We start from the raw sequence: 23,870 nt of genomic DNA, 5'->3' as shown, positions 1-23,870 counted from the left end.
TTGGGATCGGTATGAGTGCACCACATACAGGGACCATGGTTTTAACTCTTAAAGAGTACATCGCAGGATATGTATTAAAAACAATGCTACTTTATACTTCTTCTACTGCTACTTTATTCTAATTAATTATTTGTTACTTGTGCTGTTAATTATAATTCTCAATCCGTAAATAATTTCTTCTTTCTACCGTGTTCGTACTACTGTCCTCGTAAAATCATCGTAACCGATTGTTGTAATCGGATTACATGAACATCACTCGACCATGTATGTCCATTTGGACATATCGGAATGGCACGCTTTGACGATCAACTTGCTGTATCTACTCTAATCCATATCTGTGTATCCAAATCTGTGGGTTTGTTGTATAGATGACCCACGCTGAACTGTCCCACCAAACTCAATGACAGGGGGGCGCTACCATCGTTCAACTATATGGTTTCCAACATGGCAAAAATCTGAACCAGCGATCCGGTATTGACGGTGGCGCCCCACTGTCAATGTCATCGACAGGACAGTCCAGTATTTTGGAACTATATTGCGGTTTATCGCCTGCCTTGTTTTGCGTAATCAATCTTCATAATTTCAAACAAACAACTGTTTAAATCGCCTGAATGGTTGTGGATACGTAATAAACTAATTACACACACAGTCGTTCAGTCGCTGACATCACTCTCTCAAGTGCGAAACGCTTTTGTTGTTAGCTTGTACCTACTTAGTAATAATTTATTTTCGTTGTTTTCAGCGTAAAACATGAGATTGTGTTTGTTACTGTTTCTCTTTGGGGTATCATGGGCCAAAACTGTCGATTTGGACTCCAATTATCTTCAGCCGGAGCAAATCCACATATCCTTTGGAGGTAAATTCACTAATTTTCTACTACTTTACAAGTACTAGAGTATTTGAGATTGAGTACCTGTTTTAGTTGTTCTGGTCTCGTAATGTGTAATCAAGAACAAGAGAAACAAACAAATACCGTCTAGGTATAAAAGAAAAAACATTTATACACTCCTACCCTCTGACCGCCTCTTTTATTTCTCCTTTAATTTCTGGGTCAGAACTGGGTATGATTTTAATTATAATAATTATAAAAACCGGTCAGAGGGTAGGGTTAGCTATGTTTTTTTTAAATAATAAAACAAAGGATAGTGCCAGGGTCTGGACCAAGTGCTGCCCAGGATTAACACATAGTGCATTTTGTTCCTCAGGCCTATACTAATGTGTTAACCATAGCACACTGAAATCTATACCTGGAGTTAAGAGAAAAAAAGAGTTTTGTTTTGAATTATTTACATACAAAATATCTTCGATGTATACGTACTACGCATAATATTTCGATATTCGATTGTAGCATTAAATAACACTCGCTATGTTGAACTTAACCATACTGCATCCGTACACGTTACTTTAGTGCGATTTAGACATTCTTTATAAACGATCTAGCGCTGTTTTAATTGTTTGGTAAGTTGACAGAAATTCATTATTTCCAAAATGAAGCAAGAAGTTTTAGTTGTCTATCCTTGCAAAAAATCAATTTATTGGTGTATTACAATCGATTATTGAAGTTATTGTAAGCTAAAACTTCTTGCTCCATTTTGGAAATAATTAATTTCTGTCAAGTAACCAAACCACTGCAACAGCGCTTGATCGCTTATAAAGAATGTCGAAGTCGTACTAAAGTAAGGTGTACGGATGCAGTATGGTTAACTTCAACATAGTGAGTGTTATTTAATGCCACAATCGCGAAATCTTATGCGTAGTACGCATACATCGATGATATTTTGTACGTAAATAATTCAAAATAAAACTCTTTTTTTTCTCTTAAGTCCAGGGATAGATTTCAGTGCGCTCCGGTTTACAAATTAGTATTGGCCTGAGGAACAAAATGCACTATGGTTTAATTCTGGGCAGCACTTGGTCCAACTTCCATACATGGATTGGCACTGTCCTTTTGGTATTCAAAAACAAGCCAATATTTATCTGGTTCATATTTCATTTTATCAAACTTAAAACCACCAGTAATCAACCTAATTAATTATACTTAGGTACTCTCTAAATTTAAAATTTTATAGCATGTAAAATTATTTATTAGTAAGTTGTGATTAGGTGTTTAACTCATAATAACAATTTGTTCAAAACATGATTAGCCTCATTACATTATCACTATCACATACTGGGCTGCTATGTAAATAATAATGTTCCCATTTCATTCCTCGTAATATTAATATCCTTGTCTAGTGTAGAATGTTAGTTTCTTATTTCTATTGGTCTGGAGTCAGGACTCAAGATTTTAATGGCACTTACACTCACCTGACTTTAGCCTGACTATATCTTACAAATCTATATTACTACCTATCCATACTAAGTGGACTGTAATATTTTTTTTGTGACAAGAACTTTGTCATTTGCACTTTTATTGAGCCACATACTTTATGTTTTCAGAAAAAACAAATGATATAGTGGTGACATGGTCGACATTCAATGATACAGAGTCCAGAGTTATTTATAGAGTCAATGGCACGCCGCACTGGTCAAAGGTCACAGGATTCAGCAAAGTGTTTGTGGATGGGGGCAAGATGAAGAGGCCGCAGTGGATCCACCGAGCTACGCTTGCAAACCTCAAGTTCGACACTCGATACCGTGAGTTTAACCACTTTTGTAGTAAGTAAGATGGACTGTCTCAGATCCAGTTTTTCCATATTCATTTCCCAGTAGGGGCAAAGTTTAAAGTTTTTCCAGATTAGGTCTAGCTTGAGTAGCTGTGAACCAAAAACAAAAGACAAAATTTGTATTGTGTGGATTTGTAACGTCTGAATAACAAGGAAATTTAATGTGAATATCATGTTAGTTACAGTACCTACATGACTTAAAACATGGAAAACAAAAATAATAATTCTTGTATGTATTTTTTACCTATTCCCTAACCCAAAAATAAGAGGATTTTGTACCAAGCACATTGAAATGCAGAAGGCCGCAGTCAAATGCAAGCACTATGAAAGAATAAAGTAATCTAGTAACACTGGTATAACAAACTTCTTATCAGTTGTGTTTAGTTATTATTCTTGCATTGTAAAAACGGCGAGTGATTATTATTATCTCGGGCGTGGGCATCTAGGTCATCAGTTTAGCAAATCTATGTCAACTATGTTTTACAAATAAATGTTTCCATTTGTTCTACAATCTTTATCTGTGTATTGCGTGCCGTTAACTTAAGTTTATTTTTTGTAACTTTTGCTTGATCAAGGAGCTTTTGCTATTGAGTCAAAGTGAATAAATAATGGTCATAGAGCGCAGCAAACATAAATCCGGAAAAAAACTGTTTGATAGAACTTCAATCTCGCCATCGCAATCGAAGAAAAGCGATCTCGCCGTTCAAAATTTGATTTCCATACAGGCGCCAAGTAGCAACAGACAGTTAAAATACCACACGATGGATCAACGATCTGGTGAAGGTCACACCAGCGAAGCACCTGGATGCACACAACGCATAGCAGGACCGGTAGTTGTGGAAATCCTTGGTGGAGGTCTTTAGTTAGCAACCCACCACCACCCATGGCCATACCAACCTTGCGGTTTTACTTGCCAAATCGCGGGAGGTGTGCGCGGAATTGCGGCTGCCTAAGGCAGATTGCACTCCACCGCGCCACACTTCTTGACTCCCTACAAGTTATTTGGTTAGAAAGAAAGAAACATTTATTGCCATGGACATCACAAAAGACAAAAGAGGTAAAATAAAAAAAAAGCAAATAAGACAGAGGTGACATAAAACATACAATGAATGAGCAAGTAAACTAAGCAGTGCCACCCTGTCGCACAGCGATGCCCATCGCAATGGGACCCCACTCAGCATATGCCGTGGCCCCCGGTGAGGGAGGCCACGACGCTGGTTTTCAGTGTGCCCCATGCCGAGTGAGAGTCACGGACACTAACCTATACTGCATAAAATATACATACATAAATAATAAGGTTAGCAGTAGACCGTTGCTGAAATGGTCGTCGTTTGCAGAGTACATGGTGGGGTCGGCGGCGGCGCCGTCGGGGCTGCTGTCGTTCAAGACGCCGCCCGCGGGCGAGGACTGGGTGCTGCGCCTGGCGCTCTACGGAGACATGGGCGTCAACAACTCCTTGGTGAGTACCACGTCACTGTGCGTGGAGTTAGGCCCGGCTTCCACCAAGGCGCGTAGGCGGAGCGGAAAAGTGTTGAGCCGTCAAATTGTTCTATAGAATAGAATTTGACAGCGGCGGCGGAGAGGAGACGAGAAGTGGGAATAAATTAAATCTGATTGGTTATTCAACACACTTCCCTGCTCCGCTCCGCTTTGGTGGAAACCGGTGCTCAAACCTCTTTTACGGGCATCAGAAACGCGATAGCAGCGAATGCCTGCTTTCACACTATAAAATATAAGGGTTCCGTCTTTTGCCATTTGGCTATGGAACCCTTAAAAGCCGCTGCCGCGTATAAAATTACCAGCGCGTTTCTGTCTCGCGGTAGCACTGCTAAAGTCGCCAGAATGTGAAAGCACTCAATTTTCTTTTACTAATTTTGGATTAGGTGGGAAAGTCCTTGCTCTCACTGCTAACAACTCCTGTGTAGCCAAGATTTACAGCTTACCGCCAATAAAAATCCGATCAATGAAGGACAAGAAATTGTCTTTACGTATGATCCAAAATATCTTTCGATTTCAATCTGGGGGCCCGGCAGTGCCCATCGAGACTTGGCTAGTTTTTAACAGAATGTTTTTGATGGGTATAAACCTTACTACCCAAATAAAAAGGTATACCTTAAGACGTATCCAATTGCCGGCAGTCGCTCCCATTCCTGAAGAAGGACGTGGAGCAGGACAAGTACGACATGATCCTGCACGTGGGCGACTTCGCGTACGACATGAACGAGCAGGAGGGCCGCGTGGGAGACGCCTTCATGCGCAAGCTGCAGCCTGTCGCCGCGCGCCTGCCCTACATGACCTGCCCTGGCAACCACGAGAGCGCCTAGTGAGTGTCTTAAGTTATAATAAACATAGGTAATTAACTTTTAAAAAAAATAAAACCGACTTCAAATGCGTGAACACAAAAAAAAAACTAAAAATTAAAAATATTGCGTATAAAAAAGTTCATCCCCAATTTTCCACCCTTGGGGGTGAAATATTTTCTTCAAATTCGCATGAAACCACCCTTTTGATAATACCTATTCAACAAAAAAATAATCGTTCAAATTGATTTATAATCGGCGGAGATATTGCGTATAAAAAAGTTCATCCCCAATTTTCCACCCTTGGGGGTTGTTTTTTCTATTATTAAATTTAAATGGGACCACCCTTGAGGTAGGTATTACCTATACGCCGAAAAAAGATTTGTTCAAATCGGTTCATAATTGGCGGAGTTATCGCGTAACAAACATAGAAAAAAAAAAAAACATACGGGTCGAATTGAGAACCTCCTCCTTTTTTGAAGTCGGTTGAAAATAATTTAAATAGGCTTTTGAAAAGCGCTTTTACACCTCTCTCTCTCTCTCGCTCGCTCTCTTGCTAAATCGTACTAGCACCAGCGACCGTCTCCTGCTTACATGACCTGCCCCGGCAACCACGAGAGCGCTGAGTGAGTATCTTAAATGTCATTTAGACTTAAAAAGCGCTTTTACACCTTTCTCTCTCTCTGTCTCCCTTTCTCTCTCTCTCTCGCTTAATCGCACTCTAGCACCAGTGACCGCGCGTCTGCCCTACATGACCTGTCCTGGCAACCACGAGAGCGCATAGTGAGTGTCTTAAATGTCATTTAGACTTTTAAAAAGCGCTTTTACACCTCTCTCTCACTCTCGCTTAATCGCACTCTAAGCACCAGCGACCGCGCCTGCCCTACATGACCTGTCCTGGCAACCACGAGAGCGCATAGTTAGTGTCTTAAATGTCATTTAGACTTTTAAAAAGCGCTTTTACACCTTTCTCTCACTCTCGCTTAATCGCAATCTAGAACTAGCCACCGCCGCCTGCCCTACATGACCTGCTAACCCCGGAAACCACGAGAGCGTCTAGTGAGTGTCTTAAAAGTTGGGAAAGTAATTTATTTTTCACTAATAGGCTTTTAAAAAGCGCTTTTATACCTCTCTCTCTCTGTCTCCCTTTCTCTCTCTCTCTCGCTTAATCGCACTCTAGCACCAGCGACCGTCTCCTGCCTACGTGACCTGCCCCGGCAACCACGTCCACGAGAGCGCCTAGTGTCTTAAGTTATAAAAGTCGTTTATTTTCTGCTTATAGGCTTTTGAAAAGCGCTTTTATACGTTTCTCTCGCCCAGTCTCTCTCTAGCACCAGCGACCGCGCCTGCCCTGCATGACTTGCCCTGGCAACCACGAGAGCGCCTAGTGAGTGCCTTAAGTTATAAAAATAGTTTTAATAGGCTTTTGAAAAGCGCTTTTACACCTCTCTCTCGCTCTCTTGCTCTCTCTCTCGCTTAATCGTACTAGCACCAGCGAGCGTCTCCTACCTACATGACCTGCCCCGGCAACCACGAGAGCGCCTAGTGAGTGTCTTTAATGTCATTTAGACTTTAAAAAAGCGGTTTTACACCTCTCTCTCTCTCTCTCTCTCTCTCTCTCTCGCTTAATCGCACTCTAGCACCAGCGACCGCGCCTGCCCTACATGACCTGCCCTGGCAACCACGAGAGCGCCTAGTGAGTGCCTTAAGTTATAAAAATAGTTTTAATAGGCTTTTGAAAAGCGCTTTTACACCTCTCTCTCTCTCTCTCGCTCTCTTGCTAAATCGTACTAGCACCAGCGACCGTCTCCTGCTTACATGACCTGCCCCGGCAACCACGAGAGCGCTGAGTGAGTGTCTTAAATGTCATTTAGACTTTAAAAATGCGGTTTTACACCTCTCTCTCTCTCTCTCGCTTAATCGCACTCTAGCACCAGAGTAAATACAAATGAGTAGGTCATCTTCAAAAATAGTTTTAATAGGCTTTTGAAAAGCGCTTTTACACCTCTCTCTCTCTCTCTCGCTCTCTTGCTAAATCGTACTAGCACCAGCGACCGTCTCCTGCCTACGTGACCTGCCCCGGCAACCACGTCCACGAGAGCGCCTAGTGTCTTAAGTTATAAAAGTCGTTTATTTTCTGCTTATAGGCTTTTGAAAAGCGCTTTTATACGTTTCTCTCGCCCAGTCTCTCTCTAGCACCAGCGACCGCGCCTGCCCTACATGACTTGCCCTGGCAACCACGAGAGCGCCTAGTGAGTGCCTTAAGTTATAAAAATAGTTTTAATAGGCTTTTGAAAAGCGCTTTTACACCTCTCTCTCGCTCTCTTGCTCTCTCTCTCGCTTAATCGTACTAGCACCAGCGAGCGTCTCCTACCTACATGACCTGCCCCGGCAACCACGAGAGCGCCTAGTGAGTGTCTTTAATGTCATTTAGACTTTAAAAAAGCGGTTTTACACCTCTCTCTCTCTCTCTCTCTCTCTCTCTCTCTCGCTTAATCGCACTCTAGCACCAGCGACCGCGCCTGCCCTACATGACCTGCCCTGGCAACCACGAGAGCGCCTAGTGAGTGCCTTAAGTTATAAAAATAGTTTTAATAGGCTTTTGAAAAGCGCTTTTACACCTCTCTCTCTCTCTCTCGCTCTCTTGCTAAATCGTACTAGCACCAGCGACCGTCTCCTGCTTACATGACCTGCCCCGGCAACCACGAGAGCGCTGAGTGAGTGTCTTAAATGTCATTTAGACTTTAAAAATGCGGTTTTACACCTCTCTCTCTCTCTCTCGCTTAATCGCACTCTAGCACCAGAGTAAATACAAATGAGTAGGTCATCTTCACAGAAACGCACGGGCGCGGTTTGTATGTGAGCGCGCCAATACGTATGCGGCGCGCACGCACACACTGACAAAATTGAGCGGGGATTAGCGGGGAGCCAGTCGTGGTTGCGCCGAATTTTGTCAGTGTGTGCGTGCGCGCCGCATACGTATATTGGCGCGCTCACATACAAACCGCGCTCGGTGCGTTTCTATGAAGATGACTTACTCATTTGTATTTACTTTGCTAGCACCAGCGACCGTCTCCTGCCTACATGACATGCCCCGGCAACCACGAGAGCGCTGAGTGAGTGTCTTAGACTTTAAAAAAGCGGTTTTACACCTCTCTCTCACACTCTCTGACTCCCTTTCTCTCTCTCTTTCACTTAATGTCACTCTAGCACCAGCGACCGCGCCTGCCCTACATGACCTGCCCCGGCAACCACGAGAGCGCCTAGTGAGTGTTTTAAAGTCATTTAGACTTTTAAAAAGCGCCTTTACACCTTTCTCTCACTCTCGCTTAATCGCAATCTAGAACTAGCCACCGCCGCCTGCCCTACATGACCTGCTAACCCCGGAAACCACGAGAGCGTCTAGTGAGTGTCTTAAAAGTTGGGAAAGTAATTTATTTTTCATTATAATAGGCTTTTAAAAAGCGCTTTTATACCTCTCTCTCTCTGTCTCCCTTTCACTCTCTCTCGCTTAATCGCACTCTAGCACCAGCGACCGTCGCCTGCCTACATGACCTGCCCCGGCAACCACGAGAGCGCTGAGTGAGTGTCTTAAAAGTTATAGAAGTACAGTAGAATCAGATTATAACGACGGAGAATCAGATGATATTACGTCGTACTACCTGGACATCGTACTAAAAAGACATTTTTTACGTTATTTCTCAACAAATCAACCAACCAAATCAAAAATATGAATCCCTAAAAGCGATTGGTCGTTATAAGCGACGTCGTACTAAACGGATTCTACTGTACTTTATTTTTTACAGATGGGCTTTTCAAAAGCGTTTTTACCCCGCTCTCTCCCCATTTCTCTCTCCCTCCCTTCCAACGATCGTCTGCCCTACCCGGGCAACCACGAGAGTGCCTAGTGAGTCAAGTCTCAACCGCCTGTAACATTCGCTGTCGCCACCTATTTATATGAATGTCTGTCATGCAGCAGACTTGCTGCTTTTAGCATCAGTCATTTTCCGATTAACGCACCATCACGATTTAGCGACTTCATATCTTACGTTCGAATGCTATTGAAATCGCGTGTTTTAGCGACTGTTATCGCTGCGTCGAGCTTCCACAAAGCGACTCAATAGTGTGGAATGTGTAGTCGCTGCATGTAGCTTTTAAAAAGCGGCTAAATCGCCGATCACTGATGTCAAAAGTAGCTTGTGTGCCTGCTGTAACTTTAAGGCCCGGACTCCACCAAAGCAAAGATGTCCGAAGTGGAGACGAGAAGCCATCAGCTAAAGCGTATCCACCGAAGCTATCCGCAATATTATGGAGCAATCACTTCCCGGAAAACACATCTCTTGTTTGCTCTCCGCTTTGGTGTAAATTATACCTAAACCTAACTAGCGGAACTGTAGGCATATAGTTACAACGTGCTCTCAATCCATCATTTCATTTGAAGAATAAATTGCGCCCTTCCAGCAACTTCTCCCACTATTCCGCGCGGTTCTCGATGCCGGGCGCGGAGGCGAACCTGTACTACAGCTTCGACGTGGGCCCCGTGCACTTCGTGTCCATTTCTACTGAAGTTTACTACTTCACGGAGAACGGGCTCAAGCTCATCGTCAACCAGTACGACTGGCTCAAGAGGGACCTCGCCAACGCGGCCAAGCCGGCTAACAGGTTTGTTGATTTTTTGTTTGTTATTGACCTGCTATATGAACATCGAACATCGATCCCTTATTTTAATTGTAATTATGTTTGACACCAAGCAATGATATCCTACTAATATTATAAATGCGAAAGTTTTTTTGGATGTCTAGATGTTTGTTACTCTTTCACGCAAAAACTACTGAACGGATTTTGATGAAACTTTACTTTATTGTTTATAACCCAGAATAACATATAGGCTATAATTTATGACGATCTGTGACAACTAAATTTCACGCGGGTGAAGCCGCGGGTATTTGATCATAATCTGACTTCTACTCCCTTTAATTGATAGAAAATTTTGAGGTTGTCTGTATCCAGTCTGTATCCATCAACAGCGATGCGGCAACCGAAAGTCCCGTAACCATTGTGCACTGTTATTTGTGTTGACAATCGGTGTTTCCTTACGAGATCGAATCAGAAATGAGGACACTAGATGACCTTAAAAAGGTTGTAGGATTGCGCTGGATGTAGCCGGCCAATCTGGAACTCATTTGGGGAAGCCTATGTTTGACAGTGGATGTCCTTTGGTCGAAATGATGATAGTCCACCAACTGTTAGTAAACAATGTTTGCAGAGCCAAGCACCCGTGGATCGTGGTGTTCGGGCACCGGCCGATGTACTGCAGCAACAGCGACGACGTCGACTGCAGCCTGGAGTACACGCGCACCGGCTTCCTCGGCCTTTTCGGTATTGTACCTTATAGAGATGAGACGTATTTACTAGAACAGATCCACACACTAGGTATTTTACAGTACTAGGCGGCACCTATTCCAATTTTTTAAATACTTGATCCACCTAGTATTTTATAAATTACACGATTTCCGACCCTATCATCAAAGTAATAGAGGTTATTATTGCGTAATCCGTAGTCGTGTATTACGCGCACCTAGTATTTCTCGCTAAGCTTATGTGCGAACGTAGAGATTCACTCCGTCTCTGTCTGACCAAACAAATTTGAGCGCGACGAAGCAAACGCACACAAACGTAGTCAAACCATATTCATGTAAATAAGAAAAAATATGTAAATATTTTTATGAAATTGATATCTTTTAAATACGCCAACTTTTAAATTGGCAGTCCTAAGCCTGTTGAAGTATGAAAGGAGGAATTATTATTCAATTTCAAATTGCATTATTCATACTACGGTTGTATCTTTTAAAAAAAAATGTATTTTAAAGTCATATTACGTGGATTAGTCCGCACTAGTCGCGTCAAGTATGCTAAATTACTACGTACTAGGTGGAATAGGTATTTGGATCGAGTATTAATAAATACTAGGAATAGGTGCACCTAGTATCAAATTTACCTAGTATAACCCATCTCTAGTACCTTAACACCTGCCACTAAGGCTCAGTTCCCTTCAGCCGGGTACTGCAGCAAACGACGACTGCAGCCTTGAGTACACGCGCACCGGCTTCCTCGGCCTCTTCGGTATTGTACCTTAACACCTGCCACTAAGGCTCAGTTTCCTTCAGCCGGGTACTGCAGCTACAGCGAGTCGACTGCAGCCTCGAGTACACGCGCACCGGCTTCCTCGGCCTCTTCGGTATTGTACCTTAACCCCTGCCACTAAGGCTCAGTTCCCTTCAGCCGGGTACTGCAGCAAACGACGACTGCAGCCTTGAGTACACGCGCACCGGCTTCCTCGGCCTCTTCGGTATTGTACCTTAACACCTGCCACTAAGGCTCAGTTCCCTTCAGCCGGGTACTGCAGCAAACGACGACTGCAGCCTTGAGTACTGCAGCCTCGAGTACACGCGCACCGGCTTCCTCGGCCTCTTCGGTATTGTACCTTAACACCTGCCACTAAGGCTCAGTTCCCTTCAGCCGGGTACTGCAGCAAACGACGACTGCAGCCTTGAGTACTGCAGCCTCGAGTACACGCGCACCGGCTTCCTCGGCCTCTTCGGTATTGTACCTTAACACCTGCCACTAAGGCTCAGTTCCCTTCAGCCGGGTACTGCAGCAACAGCGACGACTGCAGCCTCGAGTACACGCGCACCGGCTTCCTCGGCCTCTTCGGTATTGTACCTTAACACCTGCCACTAAGGCTCAGTTCCCTTCAGCCGGGTACTGCAGCAAACGACGACTGCAGCCTTGAGTACTGCAGCCTCGAGTACACGCGCACCGGCTTCCTCGGCCTCTTCGGTAAAATGTTCTTTATCATCTGCTGTTAAGGCTTGGTTTCCTTTAGCCGGGTACTGTAGCAATAGCAACAGTACAGATTTTATTTATGCAGGACAAGACAGGTTTATACCACTTTGTTCACCTGGTTGATGTCACTTGGTTTCGAGGTGAAATGAGGACACTAAAAATTCCACTTTCTTCACCAAAGTGGAATTAAATAATTCAACAGTACACACGCACCGAGTTCCTCTGTCTTTTCGGTATAAATTAATGTTCTTTATCATATGCTTTGTTTTCTTCGCTCAGGGTGAAGCATTTTGTAAAAAAAAACTACTCTTTCTTTTGTGTCTTGACTTACTTGACTTTCTTTTGTGTAAATTGCAATAATAGCTTAACTGATAAAAATATCATCAGGTGTGATTGCGGTCAAATACCTACTTGCTTTGTTCTGCATAAAAAAAATCTATTAATCTTATCGTAACTTGATAGCTTCCTCGCATTATTATGTTTTGTTTACTGGTCGCGTCTTTTATCAACGTTTTAATAATGTATCAACAAAGAATAGTACTTTTTATTTACTTGCATAAGTACTTCCATTATATAAGATTTCGAATTCGAACTGTGGGCTTAGCGTTCCATTTCAAATATTATCTTAATAACCGTATCACACACCTATAAGTACATTTAGAATGGTGCATGAAGTGTGACGCATCGTTATCTAAGTTTATTAACCTGTGTATTATATTAATTGAAGTCGAATATGAAATACATTGTATTTAAGTTATATCTGGAATGTCTCCGACAGGCACTTACCAAATGTTGGTCTCGAAGCGCTGGTAGGGTAAAAAGATTATGAGACATGTCGAGGCTCATAAGAGCAAAATATTTGACGATTTGTGCTTACAGCACTATAAATAATAGTCTATGCAAATAAAGGAATTTTGACTTTGACAGGTTTGGAGTCTCTCCTCCAAGAGTTCGGCGTGGACCTAGCGGTGTGGGCGCACGAGCACTCCTACGAGCGCACGTGGCCGCTCTACGACAACCAGGTCTACAACGGCTCCCTCCAGGAACCCTACACCAACCCCAGGTCAGGAGAGGAGACAGCCTCGCTCGGACTGGTCTGGCCTGCACGCGTGTTCCTATCATAGAGTTAATATTCCGTCGGAATAGAGCAGCAACCACGAGCTGTCAAACGAAACCGATTTTGGATGACATTTGTGTGTCAGTGTCCGGGTTATTTCACTGTGTTGTAAAATAAATCAATCACTGAACCAGTAACCCCGTTTTTGAAGCACTATCGGCCGAATACTGAAACGCTACTCAAATCTTTCACTCAGCTGACGGGCTCCTAAATTTAAGTATCCTTCAATTTTAAATGGTATTCTCAAACGCCACTCAACGGATTTGAAGCCGTGATCAGCTAAGCAGCTCTCAAATGTTTACATAATGGCAACATTTACCAAAAAAAGTATGTTTTCATTTACACAAATGATAACTTTGCGTTTTTTATCCATTACACGCAGCATCGTTTGTTTATGTATTGTCTTTTATGGAAATATACTCAATCAACTTAACATAGAACAGTTTATTTTTAGTTTCTATTATATATAAATCTCGTTTTGTCATATAAAAAAATTAATGCTTGCATTTTTATTTAATTAAAAAAATAATTTTAAAGGTAATACTTTTTATTGTTGAAATCTATTAAGTGGCGATCGTGGACCGAAACGTAACCACAATTGACATTTATCATTGTTGACAGAGCATCAAATTGACAAATCAACAACTCTTGGAAATGCTGCTACGCGATGTCCCCTTATTCCTCAGAAATAGGCATATTTATGTATTGCGATTTCATAGCAGCTATTTTGGTTGTTACTTCGTGCACTATACGATGCACAGTTGGCTGTTAGATGTGGAAGATATCACCTAGTACACGTTCATAACTTCCCGTTGCGTAGAACAGTAGGGTTATAATAAGTATTTGGTCCACTGGTTGTATGGCGTTTGGTGAGGGGTTTCAAAGAGCTTCCAAATTATGAATCCAGAAACAACACCGTTTCTTTAGAGACGCGGAACCTCGCTCGGAATTGCATGTCATTATAATAATATTTTTCAATAGCGTTCAGCCTTATTGCGTTCCTGCGATTAGATCTAGGTATTTCCTCAAGGCTCGAAAGAAATGATAACGATGACACACATTATTTACCACTATTTAGGTCGATTTAGGTATAAGAATAGGATTTAAGATACCGGGCAAGCACTCTCAAATTTAACAGCTGCTTAAGACGATTTGACAGTTGTTTGAGTAATGCTTAGCGTTGAATGGCGTTTCAGTATGCGAAAATTCATTTGAGTGGCGTTTAAGTGCAACTTAATTTGAGAGGTGCTTACAAATTGAGAACTGCTCAGATATTGTTTTGAGTATGCGAAATGTAAGTTTAGGAGCTGCTTAACTATTTGAGAAGCCGTCAAATATTTAAATGGCGTTTCAGTATTCGGCCGTATTTCTCATAAACATCCACGATTTCAGTCACTTAAGAGTTCAAATTTTCAGCGTGCCACTAAGTGCCTCTGAACTGTCAAATAGTTGAAAAAAAAAACGGTTCTGTTTGACGTAACGGCGACGGCTCTTTTTATCACACAGTGTTGCTGCTAGCGACATCTCGCTCGCACAGTTCTTTGTTGCTCTATTCCATTAGGTATATTAACTTTATGGTCAGTAACCAACCAGCTTCATTGGTTTAAGCTTGAGGTTATGCTGATAGCGTAAGTCAGCAGAGCCCACGAATGTAAGTACATTACGTACATGAGGCGCCGCATTGCAATGCCGACGTCAGTGATGCGTTTATGGCCGCTCAGTGATGTATCGTTTACGACCAACGTTAGTATAGGGGGAAATTAAGCCTTTAAGCCTCGTTCAAACTGACGTATTGTCCGCTGCCGACTCTGAGGGAATACAATTCTCATTATGACTGAGGGCGCGTTACGCAGTTGATTGACTTTTCCATAATTAACTTCTGGTTCACACCCAACCGGTAAACTTCTAGGAACGGTCGTGAGCATTCTCACAGTCGATGGTGGACAATGCGATGACATGAACGAGGTCTTACAGTCGCGTGATTATCAGCCTTGACTGTTTGGCGATCGTTCCTTTCTGCTGACCGACTTCGTGGGACATAATGATTTGCGACGTTCACGCTTTTTTGGCGGCGTACGGTTCTGCGGCACATAATCCATTATATTTGTTACCATCGTACATAATCTATTTTTTCATACTAACCCTTTACGGTCGCTCCCGGATTTCGAAAATACATCTATAATGACTTATCTTATAATGGATACTTATAAACGTGTCGTACTTCAGCATATTTATGCCCTTTTTGGTTTCTTGCGTTCTTGTGTGTTCTTTTTAATTGGTAGAATTAACAAACCGTGTGGCCTTGGCTGTTAGATTAAGTATGATATTTTAAGGCTAACCAGCGAGACTGCTCATTTATTCCTATTCAGGTAAATATAGCAAACTTATACTCATAACGCTTTTATATTTCAAAATTCAAAAAATCAGCAGTCTTAACAAATTCAATATAGCTTTTTGCTCACTAACAACTTGCCTGTGACATATGAAGGCTGAGTTGCACCAACTTACTATAACAGTAACCGGAGTTTCTTGTGTGGAGTTGACAGATTTTTGACGTTTGTTAAAGTTAAAGTTAGATGGTGCAACTCAGCCTAATAGTTTCACTAGAGCTGACATTTGAATGCAAGTGAGAAAGATTTTGACTATTGTCAGTTGTCAGCTTTAATGAAAAGTAATATACAGGGTGTCTTCTAACGCTGGACGCACTTTGGGGACTATTTGCTTTCAAGCCGATTGGCAACCACTTTTACTTTTTATTTACTGTTGGGTTGGTCTTTTGGAGTCTGGATAAAACTTAATGTCCTTCTTAACACATAATACCTATAACATGTAAAAATTCGTCTGGCGTTAAGCAAGTGGCCCTATAGTGCATGAGAGCGTAATATTAGGAATGTTCCTGTGTTTTAGGGCTCCGGTGCACCTGGTCACCGGCTCTGCGGGATGCAGGGAGGGCACCGACGGTTTCAAAAGTGAGTGTTCAAACTTTTATTCAATGCAATTTAAATAGAGACCATGTTTCTCAACGCGATATTATTCAATACATTAATCATGACACCCCCTAGATTTTTAAGTCATCACCCTCCCTTAGATAAAGTAACATTCTCAGATTCGAGTCCGTAGTCGCATTACTTTTTTATACTAAAACAATTTTTCAGAAAACGATCACGAAAATTATTTTATGTACCTACTTACCTGATTCCTTAACGTGGGAATGCGATTACGAAATTGAAGCTGTTACTAATGTGCCATTATTGGCATAGAGCTAATTAGTTAATTTTGTTGGTTTCATCATTGTCAATGTATAAAGGATAATAGCACTAAACACTATTTCATCGCCATTAACATAGGACAAAGGAGAAGAATGAATTCGTTCGTTCGTTTCAGCCAAATGACGTCCACTGATGGACAAAGGCCCCCCAAGGATTTCCACAACGCCCGGTCCTTACGCCGCCCGCATTTAGGCACTTTCCCCTTTAAAATAAAATAGTAAGACACGGGTCTTAACGCAACGTTACATTATGTACTCACAGCTTGACGTTTCGGTTACGATAACTCATTAACAAACGTCGCCTTAAGACCCGTGTCTTACTATTTTAGTTAAAATGAAACTTTCCCCTTTATTTCAATCATATAATTTATTTTAATGATTTGCTTTATTCCCAGAGCACCCGATGCCGTGGTCGGCGTTCCGCTCGCAGGACTACGGCTACACGCGCCTCGCAGTGCTCAACCGCACGCATATTTATATCGAACAGGTGCGTTCTGTTTGTTTATCGTTCAACTAAAAGATGCCACACGGGCGTTGTCTGTGCGGTGCGTTAGCTGTGCGTCGACTGAGCGGTGACGCTTCGTCGTTCTACATATAAAACGATATGCCACACGATGCGTTGAAATGACGGACGGCGACGCAACGCACAAGGAGAGGAGGGAGACGAGGTGGGGAAGGGAGATGCGTTGAAACGACGGAGCGGCAACGCAGTATTTAATTGCTGAAGGACAGTTGTTGCGTATTTAAATTATCGTCAACAAAATGAGTGCGGAAGATATTGATTTAGATTATCTTATATAATTAGTGCAAGAAAGACCGCCTTTATGGGATAAATCAAACTGAGACATCCTACACCAAACGCTGCGACCTCGGAGATAGCCTCGGACCCAGCGCCAAAGTAGCACTCGTGTGTAAGGTTGCCAGGTCCAAAATCACAAAAGCCGGACTTTGTGCTTCATTTGGCCGTAAACTAAAAGCCGGACATGTGACGGGGGGGGGTGCAATTAGTGTCAGCTCATGAGTGACTATCATCATCGGTTGCTAACCAACATCCTGGTGCGTGCGCTTCATATGATTCTGAGTCTCGACTTTTGCCTGGCGCAGCAACGAAATAAAAAGCCGGACAGGCCGGACAAGGCAATATTTGGCCGGACAGGCCGGACAAGTCCCTAAAAAGCCAAACATGTCCGGCTAAAGCCGGACGCCTGGCAACCCTACTCGTGTGGCAGTTACTGCGTTGAAATAATTGCGTTGCGATAACGCGTCGCAGCCGCAACGCTCGTGTGGCACCTCTCTTATAGTTCTTAACCCAGTCAGTGCCTGAGGTATGGGAGGGGTGACATTGACGTACATACATAGCTGGGCATTAACTCGTTAATCCGTTAATCGTTAATTAACGAAGTTAACATTTCTATTAACGGATTAACTTTTAAGTTAACTTTAAAAAATGTTAACGGACTCGTTAACTTCCGTTAAATTATCCTAAGTCCGTTAATCGTTAATCCAGTACCAACTATTTACCAAAAAGATAAAGCAGGCACGCTGAAAAACACTAGAAAAACGCGTTCTGACAAGTACGTTCGGACTTCCAGAACCCAAAATAACAGTTTTTGTACAACCAGAACGAAACGAAATAAAAATGCAATTTTTTTATTTATTTACAAGCTTTATATTGACTTGTTAGTATGTGTGGGACAAATCTTGCAACTGAATTTAAGACCAGTTCTCAACCGATTGAGCTGAAATTTGATATACCTATGTAAGTACGATGAAAATGCAATGTTATGGTACCATTAAGCTGGTCTGATGATGGAGTCAGGAGGCGGCCATAGGAATTCCTAAACGAAACGGTGGAAACGTATCGACTTTGGGTTTGTTGGATTTGTCTTTTCGAGCACTTTGGTGCTAAATTGCATTGTAATTGAACCAAGGCTCTGAGATTGAGATACTATAGACTAAAAGCTGGTGAACGCCAGACCTACGTCATTTTATAAAAGCTGAAAGTTTGTCAGCGTATGCTCCCAATATAGGTTAGAATGTTGGTGGATTATGAAGTTTGGATTATCGTTGCTTTGGCAGCTATCCTAAAAAAACTGTCTGGCAAGGAGTTGGAACTGTCAAAACTGTGTGGCTGATGTCGAAACAACTTCTAATCATTGCCCAAATATTAGACATAAAAATCAGATTTTATGGTATAACGTAAGTAGAATTATAGTCTATTGAATATACTTACAGAAAAAGTCACCGTAAAAGTTAGGCTTACGTTATACCATAAACGCTGATTTTTACCATAATCGCTAAAATATTAGGGCAATAATTAGAAGTAGTTTCCTCATCAGCAAGACAGTTTTGACAGTTCCAACTCCTTGCCAGACAATTTTTTTAGGATAGCTGCTAAAGCCACGATGACCTAATCATTATGATTCACCAACATTCTATCCTATATTGGGAGCATACGCTAAAAAAAACTTTCAGCTTTTATAAAATTACGTAGGTCTGGCGTTCACTAGCTCTTAGTCTACTACTACTACTACTAAAAAGTGTAAAATTAAATTATAAAATACTTTTTTAAAAACTAGGTTTTATTCTTAAATGCAGTTGTTACTATTAAAACGAAAAAAAAAAAGGAATAAATTCCGTGCGCGATACAAGCTTTCGAAATTATTTGAACCTTGCATACAATAGGAATGTTTCTTGGGTCAAAAAGCAAGAGTTTTAATTAGTCCGTCAGTTAACTTATCAAGAAATACTCTACACGTATTTTTCACTTTTTCAAACTAATGAAAATTTAAAGAGATAAAGCGCGCCAAAGTTCATAAGAAGAGGCCCGTGACGTCAATGCGTGCATAAAAGTGCCGCACGTTGTGACGTCGTGCGGAACTTCAACGCACCATAACTATGTAATTATTTGTTAGATTGACAAATAAAAATATATGTGTCCTATATTTTTTGATATTAAACATTACGGACTAAAAAAACTTTTTTAGGAAACTAGCCTATTACTTTTTTCGTTTTATTATCATGTGTTAACGGATTAACGATTAACGTTAACTTGCGTTAAATCTTGCTAAATGTAACGTTTTAACGTTTAACGAAGTAAATTTTTTTATTAACGGTTTAACGATTAACGAAGTTAACTATTTGATTAACGGTGCCCAGCTATGCGTACATATGATGACGTGGCAAAGCATGCAAGTTTGAAGTATATCTGAAGTCTCGCTGACGTTTGATGTCTCAGAAAGACCCTCCCGTACCGCTCCCATTCCTCAGGCACTAACTGAATCACTAGCGCTTGACCTATAGTAGGGTACTTGGCACTCTAGTCAGTTGATCTACTTTTTATCTTTTTATATTTATGACAATGAGGTTATGACGTCACCAGCTGGCCTAAGATGCGCGCTTTGATAAAATCTTATCGATGATTTAAGATGTGAAAATGTATGTGCTTATTGTGCATTAAGAATAAAATGCCTCGATAAAAGTTTATCGTGACGCGCATCCTAGGCTTGCAGGTCGCAAACTCAATTTGTTTTCAACGTTTCAAACAAGATTTTGAAGCTACGAGAAATATTTATTTTTAAAATCACAATAACGAGTTGAATATCGTGTGTTATTGGTTATTTGCAGGTGTCGGTTGAACACGCCCTCGGCAAAGAGGCGGGAGACATCATTGACTCCTTCTGGCTCGTGAAGGAAAAGCACCAGCGATACCAGCCATGGCCCTAACACCGCTGAGAACAAACACGAAGGGCTATCTGTCAGATAGCGTCCCTAATGTTATTTGGCCATATTTTTAGTTAACTAGACTTATTATTAGATATTAACCAACCCACTAACACTTATTCTGAAAGAAAAATGGGAGAGCTGTGCTATTAAAAAAAAAAGAAAAAATGAGAAGAAGGTAAAGGATCTTCTTAAATGTGATAATGTTACATTGGTGGTTAGTTCTAATTGTGTTCTCACTGTTTCAAATCGAATGCATTTTATATTCGCACCAGTGATAAGTAAGTGATATTATTATATTAGAACTAATTTAGATCATCTAAATCATGTTTAGCCTTACCAAGATAAGTTTTGAATCTCATTTTTATACACTAAAATTTCTTATGATTTTAATACGTATGTAATATTCCAAAGAAAGTGAAGATCTTTTTCTTGATTTTACTTTGTGTACCTAGATGTGACCATCTGTTTAATTACAGGTAGTCTACGGGCATGTAATGCATATTAAAATGGTTACCGACTCAGTTGTTGTTTTCTTACGGCGTGTAGGTCGCTCAATGGGAGTTGAGGCCATCAACACAAAGATTTGTATCTGGCTACACTGTCTGCGTTGACGTCTTGCACGGTCGGCCTAATAATAAGTGCTATCAGACGCTTGCAGACATTTAACAAGAGCGAAGTAGTTAATTTGACCTTGAATGTGTTATTAACCGATTTCAACAAAAGGAGGAGGTTCTCAATTCGGTTGGTATGTTTTTGTGTCCTGTATTCAAATATTACATCAGTGTGAGTACGCATTCGCCTCACTTTCGTTAAGCGACTCATGCCCACCCTTTAATTTAATTTTCCTTTCAGAAATCGAGACCACTAAATATCCAAAACTTGTATTCCCATTAGAAGATGTATGATTTTATTCCTTTTATTTAACCTAGAAGAATAACATGAAAATGTCGATTCTGCAACTGATGAATGATTGTTGGTGGCGTAGGGCTCCCGTGCACCTCGTGACGGGCTCGGCGGGCTGCCGCGAGGGCCGCGACCACTTCACACGTAAGTTGGGATAGTTTACATGTTACTTTATAAATACATTTGCGCTCAATTTTTAGATTGTATTATACAGGTAACCTTCTTTTGTTATTGATGTGACTATACAAGTTGCGATTAAACACAAACGCGAGTTTGCATGTAAATTCTGTAAGGCGTCCTATAATCTGTAATGGTGTCTTGTACTCAGTGTAGCCCAATTGTTCACTTTTTTAACAGACAAGCCATCCGAGTGGTCAGCATTCAGGTCGCAGGACTACGGCTACACGAAGTTCAAAGCATTCAACAAGACTCATATCAATATTGAACAGGTGAGGAACGTTTAACTCTTAATTCAGTGTCGTATAATATTTACCCGACTGCGCCAGAAGGAGGGTTATGTTTTTTCTATCTAATGTATTATTATTTGATTCCAGGTTTCAGTAGATCTTGACGGGCAGGTAATAGACGCGTTTTGGTTGATCAAAAACAAGTTGTCCTTTAAAAATAAATAAATTGTTTTAAACCTGTTGACCAGTACATAGTAGTGAAGCTAATGCTGCACATGCACATCCTCTATCTGTGTGCACATGGCCATAAATGAACAAAGTTTATCTATGTCATCAACTAGTCACAAGTGTTTTAGGATTTTAACTGTGTTGGTTTTGCCCCTAGTGGTGTAAAGAAGTAGATAAGTGCTTTGTAAAAAAATACCTAAGAAATTGCTATCAATCAAAATACTTTTATGACAACCTGAGTTCAGTGGCATAACATAATATCTACATCCACCCATCCACCCCTCTCTCACAGCAAAGATTGGGCAACAGAGACAGGTTGATGTCTTTAAAACAAAGTAACATTCGTGAAAAATTAAATTACTTACTGCATTGTTTCACATAAGCAAATACCGTACATGAAATTGAATTGAATTTGTCCAAAACCTGTTACTTTGTTTACTTTCGTGGAAATTTGATATCAACCTCACTGAATGCCTAAAATACATAGGTACCTAGTCAAGTTTGTGCGGCGAGCAGACTTTATAAAAAAACTACAACTTTAAACTTTCAATGATTTTTAATGAAGTTATAAAGTACAAAATTACAACTAAGTGTTCAGCGATTGAACGGTACTAGCCTAACTAACCTAAGGTGCTTCGAAGTGGGAAGCCTAAAATCTAATGTGCTTCGAGGTTGGAAGCCTAAAATCTAATGTGCTTCGAAGTTGGAAGCCTAGAATCTAATGTATCCATACCATCATCACGGGCTCCTTATATAGGGCTGATTATCGGTCCGGTGGCGTGAGGCGTCTACCGGGAACTGCAGGATGTTGATTTCAATTATTCCGACTCAGCATCAGCAGTTTAGGTTGTTATTGTAATATGATATGCTTAATATGCTTATTTCGTTATCTTAATGCTTATTTAGGTACTTGGATAATGCGTGATGGCATGTTGGAGGACATAACTCCTCCCTCCTTAAGTTCGAAATCATCCGATTGCTTAATTGGAATCGGAGGGTTTCGATTACATAAATTTGGGTACATTTTCTTTATCTTATAAAATATAACTATACTTATAACTAACACAATTATAACATACAAAATTACCGTGCCCACACTAACACTTTTTATGTTTATCACTGCATCACTTAACACTTGTTTTTCGGGAGATTTCAGCGCGTACGCCAAAAGCTGCAAGTTGTCCAAGTTTACGGGTTTTACTTCATCTGCGTTAACAGGGCCTTGTGCTACTTCAGGTAAGTTTATCTTTGCTGTTTTATGGTATTTGAAGCCTCTCGCTCCAGAGTGGCGTCGTCTGAGAGTTACCTTTTGTATTTGGAGATCGCATACTCCGTCCATTCCAATCAGGTAAGTGCCACGAAGTTGTTTTCTCGTGATTTCCCCCTTGCAGGTTTCCTTCAGGGTTACCGGATTTCTGGAATACACAATCCACCAGTTTTCATAAAAAGATCTGATGTACAAGTTATTGATTTCCACGGCTATAGGTTTGCACATGGAAGTGTCAGTTTCCGATTTCATTAAGCTTGAAGTGCATAAGTCCTGTTCTTGTGTAGTAGTATCCACATTTCTGCATAGGTGAAGGTTTTCATCGATCTCCTGGCATGGTGAGGGGAGCGACCAAGTTTTCGCCTCTTGTACCAGGATAAAAGGGGATTTAGGTGCAAGGATGGTGGTGATATTATTTTTATTAAGGATGGGTAAAGGAATTACTCTATAGTAATTATATATGTCGGGTGTAACCAAGGGGATGCTCATAATAAACGTTATCTGTCTTTCTTTAAAATATGCTTTTAACTCTATGGTCTGTTCAATTTTAACTAAATTCGCTAATTTAGCTGGGAATACTAACTTATTAGTTATTTCGATCTGTTTTAATACATTTAACAATTCCTTATTATCGATTATTGATTGATGTAACACCTTAAGTCTACTAAAAGCTATAGCGGTTTCAATATCGTCCAAATGTGTAAAGATCGTTTGGAAGTTATGAATAAATAAATGAAATACTTGAATGATCTTGTTTTCTAATTTTTCTACGTTACTTTGATTTATCTGTCTTGTAATTATTAATAGCTCTTTATTGATTTGGGCGAAATTGTGTCGAGTTGCATTGGTATTATTGGCTATAATACCCGCCATTTCGGATAAGATCGTTACTTTATTTGCAATAGCGTCTTGATTCGTTTTTAATTCTTTAATCATGGTATCGTATCTCTCAGCGTCGTCGTTATCGAGATTACCTGTGATAGCTTTAATGAAAGATCCCAATGGATTTATTAGACCGCGCTTTTTACGACTTACAGGTACTACTTGCTTAAACTTTTCTACAGTAATGAGCATTATATTATCAGTTTGCATTTTAATGTTGTTATATTCAAATGCATTTCCTATTTTAACCGTGTTACTTA

General features: G+C 41.0%; 1 protein-coding gene across 5 annotated transcripts; it reads left to right on the top strand.

The window, feature by feature from the left end:
- Nucleotides 1–362: 362 nt before the first annotated feature.
- LOC135077949 (acid phosphatase type 7) lies at nt 363–21,949 on the top strand. Of its 5 annotated transcripts, none has more exons than XM_063972488.1 (11): nt 363–563; nt 743–856; nt 2,440–2,637; nt 4,004–4,125; nt 4,805–4,989; nt 9,428–9,628; nt 10,233–10,345; nt 12,740–12,875; nt 15,837–15,898; nt 16,593–16,684; nt 19,825–20,444. In XM_063972488.1, exons 2-11 carry the CDS (start codon nt 751–753, stop codon nt 19,921–19,923), a joined length of 1,314 nt encoding a protein of 437 aa, XP_063828558.1. In that variant the 5' UTR covers nt 363–563; nt 743–750; the 3' UTR covers nt 19,924–20,444. The 5 variants fall into 5 exon arrangements, with proteins under 5 accessions (XP_063828558.1, XP_063828556.1, XP_063828557.1 ...); XM_063972486.1 differs by having other exon boundaries at nt 363–614; XM_063972487.1 differs by having other exon boundaries at nt 363–625.
- Nucleotides 21,950–23,870: the final 1,921 nt, after the last annotated feature.

Source organism: Ostrinia nubilalis, chromosome 14 (assembly GCF_963855985.1).
Source record: "Ostrinia nubilalis chromosome 14, ilOstNubi1.1, whole genome shotgun sequence".
In the NCBI taxonomy this organism is placed as follows: domain Eukaryota; kingdom Metazoa; phylum Arthropoda; class Insecta; order Lepidoptera; family Crambidae; genus Ostrinia; species Ostrinia nubilalis.
The sequence above is the reverse complement of the archived record's forward strand: the minus strand, read 5'-3'. Positions and strand labels throughout refer to the sequence as shown.

Bases quoted from the DNA above. Each gene is read 5' to 3' on its own strand.
- LOC135077949 (XM_063972488.1), top strand. From the start codon at position 751: ATGAGATTGTGTTTGTTACTGTTTCTCTTTGGGGTATCATGGGCCAAA. The intron at 10,346-12,739 runs GTATTGTACCTT...TGACTTTGACAG, and splicing joins CGGCTTCCTCGGCCTTTTCG to GTTTGGAGTCTCTCCTCCAA. The intron at 12,876-15,836 runs GTCAGGAGAGGA...CCTGTGTTTTAG, and splicing joins GAACCCTACACCAACCCCAG to GGCTCCGGTGCACCTGGTCA.